Source organism: Equus caballus, chromosome 12, assembly GCF_041296265.1.
Source record: "Equus caballus isolate H_3958 breed thoroughbred chromosome 12, TB-T2T, whole genome shotgun sequence".
In the NCBI taxonomy this organism is placed as follows: Eukaryota; Metazoa; Chordata; class Mammalia; order Perissodactyla; family Equidae; genus Equus; species Equus caballus.
In genome coordinates, this window is record NC_091695.1 from 36,019,751 (window position 1) to 36,033,160 (window position 13,410).

Genomic DNA, 13,410 nt, shown 5'->3' on the forward strand with positions numbered 1-13,410 from the left:
TCTGCTAATGAAGGAAGGATGACTGTTTTGTTTTTACTTTAGGTTGATACAGGAAGAAAAGGAAAACACAGAGCAGCGGGCGGAGGAGATTGAGAGTCGAGTTGGCAGTGGGAGTTTTGGCAATCTTCGTCGTTTTAGATCAGTGAGCTCCATTCCCCTCTACCCTGCCTCCTCGCTCGCCGGCTCCTCTCCTCCGAACAGTGGCCGGTCCACCCCGCGAAGGATTCCGCACAGCCCAGCTCGGGAGGTGGACAGACTAGGTATCATGACTCTGGTAAGGATTTGTCTTTTCTTGTGCTGTCTCCCCTCGCCCCCGACACACCTGATTTAAGTCTTGGACACCACGAATATGCTTTATTTTTAACCCGGAAGAAAATCAGGTGCATTTGTTATGCTCAGAGGTTTGAGATTTTTAAAACCAACTCATATTTAATCATTCAACAATAGCATGGTGACAAATTAATTTTAATATTGGGGTGATGCCTGAACTCCAGAGAAGTTTTCACTTGTTCAGCTCTGAGCGTGGTCAGCTCTGCAGGGTTCGGCAGCTAGGGGGATATTTTTGTTTTCCAGCGATAGACAGTGTAACAAAAGTAAATACAGCAGCCATCGTAACATATAGGAAAATGTGCAGAGAGAGTCAGTGCTGTCTGTCTTTACGTTCGGGATGCCTGACTGGAGGGTACAGAATATGCCGTCAAAAACAAAACTGAAGAAAAAGCTAAATCGGTCCTCTTAATAATGCCCTCGGTGGCATGCTTGGCACCGGTTCTGCAGGTGAATCCAGGGTGGCGTGAGTGAGAGCGCGCTGCCGCTTGGCCTCCCCGGGAAGCGCGGGGCTGCGTTCGTGCGCAGCCTCTGGAAGTGCAGGGACCGCGACAGCGTGCTGCTCTAAAGAATAGTGCCTAGCTTTCTCACGTGTTTAGTCTGGGTTTTGTGAATGCATGAAATCATGTTGACAGCGTTCTGCTTTCTCACTGCGCTTCCGTTCTCATTTCTTCTGCTACCACCCATTTTCGTTTTTAGTTGCGTTGTTAGCCTGCGTGTAATTAAATGAACCGTGAATCGCTTTAGTAGCGTCCGAAGTGGTAACTAGTCCATTTCGCGGTGTTTTGACATAGTATTTTTATAATTTACATCGTTAGCTCATTAGCTGATATTTTAAGCTCTTTGACAATTTCATGCTTATTTCCTTTCAGAGAATTTGTAAAAACAGTTCTGTTTTTCTTTTTCCTTGTTTTTGTAGTTGTGTGTGCCGGCTGACGCTGTGTCTGCTTCCGTGTTTAGTTTTGATTTCCTGTGTCATCCTTCTGTTTATTTTGTCACTGTTAGTCCAGGCCTCAGCCCGCGCTGTGACACCCCCTCCACGGGGTGCTCAGGGAACCGCCACAGTGGGGGCCATGGTGTGTGTGTGGGGGCCACTGGGGCTCATTAGTGGGGTTTCTGCGTTATCTTCGTTTCTCATGAAATAGTGTCTTTTTCCCTCAGTAGTGATACGTTTTTACTGCTGTGTCACTGTACAACAGATGTGGATACAGGCATGATATCGCTGGATCAGAGTGCTTTTATTCAAACTGTGTAGGGTTTGTGTAATTCAGAAATGAAATCTTTTATATATACAGAGATAATCCGCCAAGTATAGAATTAACGGAAACTTGACACAAACAGTATACCTTTTGGTTTTAATGCTTATAGTCAAGACTGTAAATTTCATCAACTTGTTGGACATAAACAATTAATGCCTTTAATAGACTATTTTTTAAATTCACATATCTCATAGGAATCATAGAATGTGAAGATTCCACCTGCTATTCTGCTAGCTTTTATCCTTACGTATTTTCACAGGGTACCCTGCTTTAATCAAAAAATTTATGTTTGAGAAATTTTAAATCAATTTCTAGGTAAGAATTTTATATGAATGACCAATAGGTGATTAATAACTAAAAGTAGGTTTGTTCAGTTTTATAGTAAGTCTTGCAATAACTTCCTCGTCAACTAAATTGATGTTTAGAGACATGTTTTTCATTAGGGCAAACTAAGTTCTAGAGAAGTTTGGCTTAGAATAGACAACTGTTAGGGCCCTTTGTTCTATAAAATGCCGTATTTTAATAAATTGTATATGTTGTAATAGAATTTTATCTCCCTGAGTAACGATTTATAGTGTTTCTCTAGTAAATCTTGAGTAACTTACTGTTTAAATTTCATGGTGAAAAAGATGTTCCATTTCCAGTTACGTTTTCTCTGAATCTCAGCTCGCTTATATCTGTCTTGTCATTCTCTTTTTAATATATTTACCTGTACTGATCCTTGAATTTTTAACTTCAGAGTATGCAGTAAATCTGGTTTCTCTTCATTTCTTTGCATGCGTCCGTCAGCCTAGTGATTTAAGGAAACATCATAGAAAGGTCAAGTGTTTAGTAATTTAACATACCTTTGTTTCTCTGAAGTATTGACGGGCACCTATCATTTGGCATGAATGAGCCCTGTGAATCACTGACATTTAAATGGACATGTTGACACTCACCTGGCATGTCACAAATGACGATTGTCCTGTTGGAGACAGGTCACTGGTGGTTTGCATAGAATGCTGGGACAGGCGTAAGGGTGTGCCTTTCTTCCACTCATTTGCCTTCTCATCGTTGCATGCTTATTTATAATGGCTATAGTATTTTTTCAATGAGAAATTACTGAAGCAGAGCCACAGATTTTAGTTTGGGGAAAAACTAATTTTAATAAGCATAGCTAGAAGGGCCGGCCTGGTGGCGCAGCACTTAAGTTCGCATGTTCTGCTCCTCGGCAGCCCGGGGTTCGCCGGTTCGGATCCCGGGTGTGGACCTGGCACCCCTTTGCGAAAGTCATACTGTGGGAGGTGTCCCACATATAAAGTAGAGCAAGATGGGCACGGATGTGAGCTCAGGGCCAGTCTTCCTCAGCAAAAATAGGAAGATTGGCAGTAGTTAGCTCAGGGCTAATCTTCCTCAAAAAAAAAAAAAAAACATAGCTAGCTGTCATGAGCTCTTACTGTATGCCAGGCCCTGTGCTGAGTGCTCTACGAGTCTGCTCTCTCGTCCTCATGGACTTCCCGTGAGATGCAGGTTACTGTCGTTATCCCCATGGACAGATGTGGAACGGAGGCTCGGAGAGGCCACGTGCTGTGCCTAGGGGCACACAGTTAGGGAACGCTGCAGTGTGGACTGGTCTGATTTCAAAACCAGGACACTGAGTCGCTTCCCCCACGGCCTGACTTCTCTGCAGATTCTCTCACCTCCTCACTCGTCCCTGACAGCGGGGGCCAGTGGGCCTCTTCTCCTTATAGATAGTCGTGAATCGGGCCTCCCTGTTCTTGGAGGACATGCACGCACTGGGGAGCAGATCTGTTGACCAGAATGCCTTCCTCCTAACCTTCACGCCATGTGCATAGCCTGCACCCCCACCCAGAAGCTGCCTGATCCTGCGCTCGTAGGCCGCCCTTCGGATGCTCGGGCAGCTGTCCTCTGACCGCAGCGCCTAGAGCACATGAGCTGGGCGGCAGCCGTGGGAGCCCTCCGCTGCGCAGAGCACCGTGGCGATTCAGCGAAACGCAGGCTCAAGTCCCCGCTGTCAGTGATGATTTGTGACCCGGGTGTGCTGCTCGCCCTCTCTGCGCCTTGGTTTGCCCTCCTGTTTAAGTGAAGACAACGACAGAAGCGCGCTCCTCGGGGTGGCCGCAGACGGTGCCCGGCCGTGCACGATCTGCAAGGAGCAGAGCTTATAACCGGCCCCGCGGCGCACAGCATGCCCTCAGTCCCGCCGACTCGCATCCGTGTTTCCCTCGGTGGGAAGGCTTTCTCAGGGAAGGAAGGAGCGTGTTGATTGACGTCCAGGCAGGACAGCCTGACCCTGTTGCTCACGGCACTGTGGGCTGGCTGGCTGGCTCCTTCGAGGGCCTTGCTGTGGGGCTGTGGTGAGGATGAAAGGCAGGAGTGCAGGCATGGTGCAGACACGGGCGGCGTGGGCCGCGCACTGTCCTCCTCCTCAGCGTCCCTGGCCTACGCCACCGTGACCCCCCAGCTGTCGGGGAGCTTCGTTCCAGTCAGCTCTGAAAGAGCGTGCAGGCCCCAGCCTGGCGGGCCCCAGGCTGGGCAGGGCCCCTCACCACGGGGGCGCAACGGGAGCAGCCACCGGCCAGGGCGGGCCGCTCCTCCTGAGCTCTGTCTCCGCTGAGGACAGTGAACTCAGTCCCGTGGACTGCTCCCTGTCCTGTTCTTTTTTGTTTTTTATAGGTGATTGTTTTAACCTCAGTTTGAAATCTCTCCCTGTTTCAGTTTCGTATTGATAGTTTCTAGCCGTCGTAGCCTTTGGTTGTCTGCAGATTGTAATTTGAAATCAGGAGAGCATGTGGAATCTATCCAGCTACGGCTTAAGGTTCTATCTTAAATGAGTTCGACTCCGTTTTGCACTAAGCCCCTTGGTTGTCACTGAGCCGCTGTGGGGCTGCAGTGGAGCGACACTCTACACAGTCGCATTAAAAAAGCCCAAGTTGGCTGCTCAGGTCTTGCTATTTGTACAAACGCCTGCCACGCACGTTTTGAGGACTCCAGCCCTGCCTTCACCACGGAGCCACATGGATCAGTAAGACCTGCCGGAGTTAACGTTTTCCCCACCGCCTCCTTCCTGTCCTCACGTTCCCCGACACGGGAAAACTGGCAGTCTGAAGGAGAGGATCTTCCAGTGGAAGGCCAGGACTGCTTTGAGCCGGCTTAAACAAATTGCTTTTAAACCGCGTAGAAAGACCTCAGTTTATAGCATCTGTTCTGCACGCTGAGACGTATGAGACAGACAGGCGTGTCTGGGATGCAGGAGTTAGATCCCTTTTTGCTTTTCCACTTGTTACAGAGTCCAGGAAGGTGCATCCCTACTCAAAATGATAGTGGATCATGGTACAAGCTATTTCTCTTTTTCTCCCAAAACAAAAAGTTCTGGACAGTTTACCCAAGAGGTTTCTGCCCTCTCTGGTGTTTCTTCTGAATGCATCAGGAGATAAACACGTTCGTCTTCAGCTCCTCATCAGGGACAGTGAGTGCCGTGCGTGCTGTGTGAGGACGAGGTTTTGGGCGTGGTTCAGATCTCGGTGCCCTTCAGTGGCTGTCCTCGTGGTGGCCTAGGATCCTAGGGCGGGCGGGCCCTCGGGCTGCGAGGAGGCTCAGGAGGAGGAGTGCCCGTGTGTCCTGCCCGGGTCTCTGCGCTCGTTCTGGTGCTCGTAGGCCAGGAGTCGGGCTCTGCTCTGTGCTCCTGCTCCTGATAAGTAAGACGGTCCTTTAACGTGGCGTTGGGCTAGAACGAGGCTGGTTGTACTCAGCAGAAAGCATAGCTCGTGGATTTCCACATAAGTTTATGGTTATAATTTAAAGCCTATGTGTTGTGGGGTTTTTTTGGTCACAGTGTGTTGTTCACTAATTTTACACTGGTCTCAACCCCTCAGTTGCCAGCCTCCCTAGAAGAGGTACGAGACGACAAGACGATAATAAAATGTGAAACCTCGCCCCCGCCCTCCCCGCGGTCCCTTCGGCTGGACAGGCTGCACAAAGGGGCGCTGCACACGGTCGGCCACGAGGACCTCAGGGACTTACGGAAGTAAGGAGGGCAGCGTCCCACCCTAGCCCGGCTCCAAACAGACCGCCTTCTCATGCTCAGCTTTCAGAAATCCATTGCTCTCTTCTTGGGGAAAAAAGTCAGAATGATGACTTTAAAGAAATACTGGTTAATTGAGTTGAGTTGATTTAGATGATGCCCTCGGGCTGCCCTGGGAGCTCAGGTGAGCCCAGCAGAAGATGCTGTCTGTTTGGGCGACGTGAGTTTAGAAAGAGAGTTCAGTGATAGCAGCAATCTTAGAAAGCCTTCATTTCTTCAGAGTCTGCAAATTGACTCTTGTGAGAACTTTCTCTTCTTGTGGAGCATTTGCTAAGCATGTGGCGTGTTCTGACCGTTGCTCTGCAGGACCGTCCGTGTCCCGCCGCTCGGATGCACTCTCTGCCTCTGAGCTGTGGAGAGCCCCACCTCGTCCCCAGCGCTCCAAGCGCCTCCCCACAGGGACCATGAGAGCCAGTGGGTGACTAGTGTGCTCCTATGTCAAACTACCACGGGCTGTGCTTTTGTCCCGCCCTGGCAGCCCTCGGTGGCGGGTGCAGGTGTCCATCCTCGCCGCCTCTGCAGTAGGCCCTGTGGCTCTTGTTTCGCGGCAGGGACGGTGGCACTGGGGAGGTTGCTGGGGCGCTGGGGTCAGGCCTCCAGTTGGGAGAGCATCTTCACAGCCGAGGGGCGGCCCTCAGGTGGGCTCATGGTGCTCTCTGCCTTCCATGGTTCGGACTGGAAGCCTTCTCAGAAGGAGAGCTCCGGCTCAGAGCCTCAGCTCCTCAGAAACGGTTCTCCGTGGTGGGATGGCTGGGAGCCTTCGTTTCTACACGCGATGCATTTTGCGAAGGAGACATGCCTGGAGGAGACTTGGAATGCTCATGTAGTTGGAAGAGCAAGTATTAAAAGCGTGGAGTGTTCTAGTGCCTGTGAATGGAACGTTGTGTTGGGACGAGGGCGCTCATTAAAGATCGTTTTCTGTCCCCAAAGCTCCACAGGCTCACAGGACGGCCCCGTGAGCAACCCCAGCAGTAGTAATAGTGGCCAGGACTCGCTCCACAAAGCCCCCAAGAAGAAGGGCATCAAGTCCTCCATCGGCCGCCTGTTTGGCAAGAAAGAAAAGGGCCGACCTGGACATGCCGGCAAGGAGTCATTAGGACAAGGTGGGTGGCTTCCAGCAAACATTCTTAACCCTTAGGATGGAGGCGGGGGGCCTGCCGTGTGTGTGCCTACTGTGTGCCCCCGGTTGTTCCCACGGGCGGTCTGTCGAAGACGCTGGGCGTTCTCAGGGAGTGAAAGCTCAGGAGGCATATGTTTTCTCTGGGACACATGCGACCCAGAGAGCCACGGTGGACGTTCTTTGGCCCTGAACAACCTGGCGTCCCAGACAGAAAGGGCTCACTGTCTCTCGAGCATTCTCGTGCCTTGGTTGCCTAGTCAGAAACTTAGCCTTTAGAGGTGTTCTTTGCCTGCAAGTGCTCTTCCACCTGTTTCTGAACTCACCTAATGCGGCCGTGTTGATTTCTCTCGCTGTTTCAACCGCTGGGCCCTCACAGCTGGCGTTTCGGAGACCGAAAACTCAGCTCAGGATGCCTTGGGACTCAGCAAACTAGGAGGACAGGCGGAGAAAAACCGGAAACTTCAAAAAAAGTAAGCTTTTCGTTATTCGTCCATCTCACTGAACACTTCTCAGTTGTGCCTGATTTTTAACTAACGTTTATTTAATAAATGTAGTATCTATTTATGTGTCTATATTACCTTCTGAAAGGTTAACCTAAAGCTTTTAAGAGACTGTGCTTCCTGGGGGGCTGAGAGCCTCTGCTCAGGAAGGGGGAGAGGACTCAGGGGAGGCTCCCGTCCCCCGGAGAGCTGTCTGACGAGGAGGGCTCCCCGCCAGGCGTGGGGCCCCGAGTCCGGCTCCAGTGCGTCAGCTCTGGGGGGACGGGCCGCTTAGCCTTGCTGCATTCCCGGTTTCCTCCTCTAAGATGGGAGTGCAGCGGTACGCGCCTCACACGGCTTTGTGAGTGTTAGACACACATCTGTCGCTACATAAACACACGTAAAGCACTGGCAACAGTGCCAGCCATCCTAAAATAGGGAGAACTGAGTGTGTAATTGCAGCCACCGCTCCGACTTGATCACCAGCATCCAGAGTTTGCCGTGCGGGCTATGATCTGTCAGGAAATATTCGCTGTGTTGCCCCTTTTTTCCTCCTCCGGTAGATTTTGTATTTTTATCTTCAATAGACTCGTGATTTTGTGGTCTGTTTATTAAATTTTGATTCCGATTTGTCTTGACTCTGAAAATAGGTGATAGCAGGGTGATCATTTTCTGCAAAGGTGCTGAGACGCTGCGATGCCCCGGGGTAGGGGCATGGAGGAATAGTGTGTGCGTGTTTCTCTGGCTTCGTTCTGATCGGGAGCAGGTTGTGTGTTGGTTGACCGTATGTCAACCAGAATTAAGTAGATGAACGAGGTAGGGAGAGACAGTATCCCAGTGAACTGGCGACTGAAAACTGAAACTGAACCACCCTCTATGACAGAAGGGGCAGTTAGCAGTCCCAGAGGGAAGCGCTGACCTTGAGAATGGGGAAGACGGGCGAGAGCCAGTGGTCAGATGGCAAAGCTGGGCCTTGCGACAGGCTGACGATTGGTAGGTTCTGTGGTCAGTCTGACGATAGGAAAGGTCGTCTGGCCACTCAAGTACCCTGAGACAGCCTCATTGGTGTGGCACCCGGGCCTACAGTGCGCCCCGAGGACCACGCTGGGGCCCGGGGACCCTCTCCCCTAGAGGCCACGTGCCTTTAGCTGTAGAGTTGCCGGTTGGGTTCCCTTTTGCGAACCCTGCCTCATTTTCGTTCTCTTCTCAGAATCGTGCTAATCTTCTTGACTGGCCCACTGCTGGTCTTATTTCAGGCGAAGTGCCGTTGTTTCTGTTATTGCTCACCATGCCCTAGGAATACTCAGTCTTTCAGGTCCCCGTGAATGGAAATCCGCAGACACCATTGAAAGCAAAACGTGCTTTGAACGTTGCTGTCTTTGAACTGTATAAAAATGTTTTAAAGTAACTTGGGTAATTGCCATTTGCCTTTGTGAAACGTATCCCAGCCAGGCCTTTTGCCTCCTGGAGCCATGCCAGGAAAAATGTGTCCGTTAGATTTTGCTGACGTGTTCTAGTGCACACGCTTGCACATGCTGGAATAAAATCCGTAAGGTTTGTGGCAGTGCGCCTCGGTCCTCGTCCCCGGAAGTTCATGGTTCCTGTAGGGTCACAAACTATTCAAATTGGCCCAAGTTTGGGTCACCCTTGTTTTCTAAATTTATTTTGTAATTCGCAGGAGGTATGCTTAAGCACTTGGCTGTGTGGAGACAGCCTTTATTGTTTGTCCCGGCACGTGACTCCGTTTCCCGCTGCGTGGGGAGCGTGTGTGGTGGTGGGTGGTAGGCAGGTTTCTCTGGAGCTCCGGGTTCCCCGTGATGGCATTGGCTCTGCACTTCTGTGTCACCATAGCTGTAACTGTCCAGGGGCAGGCCGTTCTCTGAACTCTGTGGTCGTGCACGGCAAGTTCTAGGATGTACTAGTAAGTTACTAGGGAAAAATTCAAAGTGTGGAGGTTATTTGTCTGACTACAGTGGGTAATTTTAGTTCTGTCAGTTAACCAGAAATAAAATTGACTTTAGGAAAAATGCTTTATTTATAATTGTGGGAAAATGTTTGAGTTATCCGGAAAAAGTATTATTGGAATACAGTTTTACGTTTATGGCATTATAGAGGTAAGAATCAAAATACGGTCCTCAGAAATATTTCTTTTTATTACCTCAAAAGTGTGCCTTTAGCTGCCAAAGTCACACAGCCAAACACATCCACTTTTAGAGAGTTTTCAAGAACCTGGTGACTTCGGTGGAGAGCTCACTTTCAGGTTTTGTCAAAGTTACATAAAAGAGAGTGGTGGGCGCGTTCGGTGCTGGACATGCTTAATGAATCCGTGGAGGGTACCGCTGGCGTGAAATCAGCATCACTGTGTTCGTCCGCTTGGCGGTGCTCCCACAGCGTTGCCGGGCGTCCCTGGTGCTGTCTGAACTCCGTCGCCTTAAGTAACCTGGTGTTCTAATGCTCTCTTTCCCGTTTCTCCCTGGTTGACTCTAGTGTGGTCGCAGGGTAAGTTGAGGCGGAGGGTGTGCTGTGCTGAGCGTGTGTTACAGCCTGTGGCGTTGGCGGTCACCAGCCTCAGGCTCTGAACTGAGGTTCCGGGAGAGTCGTGCTGCTTTGCTGAGAGCTGTGCCGGGTCCCCTCACCCTGGCCGCCCCCCACCCCCAGCCTCTGACAGCGAGCTGCACCCCATGGCGGGAGTAGTGCTTTGCGTGGGCCGTAGAGCCGTGTTTGTGACGTGAGCCCAGCAGGTGTTGGTGCAAGGTGCCATGGTACTGAAAGTGTCAGCCTCAGAGAAACGAGGTGCGTGTGTCACTTGGATGGTACACCTTATCTGGGGTCTGGTCAGCAAAGCCCACACCGCTTCTCGTTATGAAAGATAACTTCATCATCGTGTCCTGTCCTAGTTATAAAACACACGCCGTCACTCACGGGTTACATGACCTTTGTCTCATCCGTGTGCCTGTTCCCCAGGGGATTTAGCATATTTCTGAATGTCTTTCTCCTCTGACTCTAATGTTAAGGCTGGGAAGCATGGCACATCAGTTTCCTGGTATAGAGGTATTTAAAAAATCGCCCTTGGGGTCTAGAATGATCTTCGAGGGAGGAGGTCAAGTCCCAGCCAAGCAGCCGCGAGTTGCTGGCTGACTATCGCGGGCCCAGCGCTCGTCCCTTTACTCCACAGGGACGGCAGCCCCGCCCTTGTTTCTCGAGTAGCTCTCTGTAAACGGAGATCGCAGATCCTAAAGGTGGACAAAGCGATGACAGAGATTGCAGTATCTCCAAGCAGAGGAGGGAAATACGTAACAACAGAAACCAGACGAGTCTTGTGTTTGCTTCTGGGCAGTGGTTTGGGTCCGCAGAATCTGGGCACACAGAATATACCTCATTGCCCCAGGATATCAGCTTCTGCCTCAGCCTCTGCAGAACAGAGGTGGGTGCCTCGGGTAGACTTAGGATGCAGAGAAACGCACGGCACTTGAGAGGCCCGCCGCCTTCGATCTCTCGGGTTTCAGGCCTTGGAGCGAAGGGCCAGTAGAAGACGACCTCGTGCCCTGGCGGTTAGCTGTCGCGAGGACTCAGCAGCTATCGTGGTGATCTCTGGTTGCGGTGAAGTCGAACCACACGGGTGGTTCTGTTGATTCTTAGAAAGTGCTCTGATGAGTAGTCACAAACGAAGGAGAGCGGCCGTCTGCCTGAGGCCGTTCTCAGTGGCCAGCAGGGAAAGGCAGTTCCTAGACCGAGCAAGAAGGGAGCGTATTTGTTCGAGAAACCGAGCTCCAGAGAGGGCAGGAGTGGCGCTGGCCCCGGCGTCTCCAGTCTGGTCTCCGCATCCTGTGCTCACCCTACCCTGCACAGCTTCCAGGGGCGCTGCCCTCTCCTCTCCCACGGGCAGGGGCCTTCGTCACGTGACAGAACAGTCACCCCCAGAGAAGAAGGGGGTGCTGGTGTTCCTGCCTGGGGTGATAACGCAGGGATCTGGCTCCGTGTGGGGTCTTCAAGGTCACCAACTAGCCTGATAGGGGAGGGAGCTGGAAGCAGACAGAGACCTGGGCCGGCCGCCCAGCTGGAGTCTCCTCTGCCCTCGCGCTCACTTCTCGCGTCTCTCGGCGGCATCTAAGAGATGCATCGTTCTCCCTCCATTGCCTTATCGCCCTTTCAGCAGGGCGCTGGGCCTGCGCTGTGAAACCCAGAAGTAATCCATACTAGAGAAAGCTGTTGATAAAAGCCAACGACCATTGCAGGTGAAGTCAGAAGGGTGTGCACCAGTCCCCAGATGATGGAATTACCAGACTATTTTTAACCCTATGTTCCTGTGTACAATGAGTGTCTGTTTCATATGAAAAACGAACTCTCTGCCAAGTGCCCCGGACTCAGTACCTGTTTAGTTCACTTCAGAGTGTGGGGATCGGAAAGCCCTGTTGGCCCGGCACCAGTGCCATCCCCGCCCCTCCGCCGGGCCAGGCGGGCAGGACTTGGGCCTTGACCGTGCTGTCAGGGTTCAGGTCTTTCCCTGCTCTGTCTGCCGAGGAGGTGTTTGTCTTGATCCTATGGCTCCTATGGCTCACAGACATGTTAACATAAGATAGAGCCACTGTCCTTGAGGAGAACTTGTCCCCAGGAAACACAAAGTGGCACTTAATTCAGCACACTGGCGGTCGGTCCCGCCCAGCGAGGCCCTCCTCCCCCCTCCGTCCAGCATTGGCCTCCTGTGTCAGGGGGATGGCAGTTCCAGTGGACTTGGCTGCTTTTTTATTTATGAGTAGCTTTGCTTATTTGAACTAGAGAAGTTTGCCCCTTGTTAACTCTACTTGAGCTATTAAGATATTTGTTGCATCCTCTGGTCGAATTATCCTGGATAGTTACAATATCTGTTATTCCCCAGAAGCCTAAGGGTGACTTAAGGAACACTTACTTGAGATCCTGTGTGAAACGTTTTGAGCTTTAATTGTCCGTAGACTTCATAGTCTTAAGAAAAGTCTAATAGTATTTCAATATGTTGAAGAGCTGTTATGTATCTTTAGAAGTAAAAGATTCGACGACGTGTTCTGTAGAAATGATTATGGAAAATGACTTGGGGTGTCGGGGCGCGTGCGGTGAGCAGCCCCGTCTCCTCTCCGAGGCTCTCCCTGTCAAAGTGATAGGGTGTCTTAGAAAGGCTTGGAGGTAAACAGCACAAAGCAGTAAGATAAGATTCGTGAAGCTTCTTTGTTCTCTCTTACATAGCCATGTTCCCAGTAGACAGAATCATTTGCAAAGATGGTAATGTGGTAAAGTTCCAGTTCGCCTATTTGAAAATCAGGCCTACAGAATATTTCTGATCTCACGAGGGCCCTGGGACTCCTCCCTGCCTCCTGCCCCACGGTAGCTGTCAGCGCAGGGCATCTTAGGCTCACACTCCGTCTGGGGTCCTGGTAGAAACTGTCCGGGTTGAAATTTTCTGGATTTGAAGCCTGTGGGTTAAACCACAGAATGACCCAATGTCTGAATTTAGCAAGTACCTAGTTAGCTAACTAGCAACGTGGAAGAGAAACAGCCAAAATCCAGTCCACTACTTGCTTGCTACAGTAGACCATTCCTAGTGTTAAAAATCCACATTGTTCTCGGTGTTGGTGGTGTGAACGCTGAACGTTTGTGAAGCTCCCACAGAGGCAGGCTTCTCTGTTCAGACCCGGTCTAGTTTCCTCTTTCTCCATATTTTCCCTCATCGTTTAGAAAGAGAAGAGCGAGTATGTTTTCGCTTGAATGTCCTACCTTGGATACAAAGGCTCTGCTGGGTTTTTTTAAAGTGGGTAATAACTCTTTAATTCTGCGAGGAGATGATTCTACAGAGAACCTTGTCGAGTCCGTCAGCATTTCATTGTTCAGGAGTTCTTCCTGACATGTACCAAACTACCGTTAAGTGGATGGTTTAGAAGATTAAAGGAAAATAATGAGATATGTGCTACTATGCTTGTGAAAGTGTATAGAGCGAGTACTCTGCTAACTTGCTTCCTGTATGCGTGTGATCGAGTCTTTCACTGTGACTGTCTGGTTATTTGTAGGCATGAGTTGCTCAAGGAAGCCCGGAGACAAGGTTTACCTTTTGCACAATGGGATGGGCCAACTGTTGGCGTCTGGCTGGAGGTATAGTCGTCTTTCGATCCTGGA

The 13,410-nt window shown here is 50.7% G+C and overlaps 1 protein-coding gene across 21 annotated transcripts in view; it reads left to right on the forward strand.

Annotated features, from left to right (window-relative positions):
- PPFIA1 (PTPRF interacting protein alpha 1) overlaps window positions 1-13,410 on the forward strand; it is a 112,459-nt gene that overhangs the window by 73,333 nt on the left and 25,716 nt on the right. For all 21 annotated transcript variants that reach the window (XR_011424046.1, XR_011424047.1, XR_011424048.1 and 18 more), the window contains 5 exons: window positions 43-274; window positions 5,462-5,613; window positions 6,601-6,773; window positions 7,167-7,260; window positions 13,305-13,386. Coding sequence is in view for 15 of the 21 variants with exons in the window: in XM_070229959.1 (XP_070086060.1) it covers window positions 43-274; window positions 5,462-5,613; window positions 6,601-6,773; window positions 7,167-7,260; window positions 13,305-13,386 (733 nt within the window). In the remaining 6 variants the exon portion in view is untranslated. The remainder of the gene's footprint in view (window positions 1-42; window positions 275-5,461; window positions 5,614-6,600; window positions 6,774-7,166; window positions 7,261-13,304; window positions 13,387-13,410) is intronic.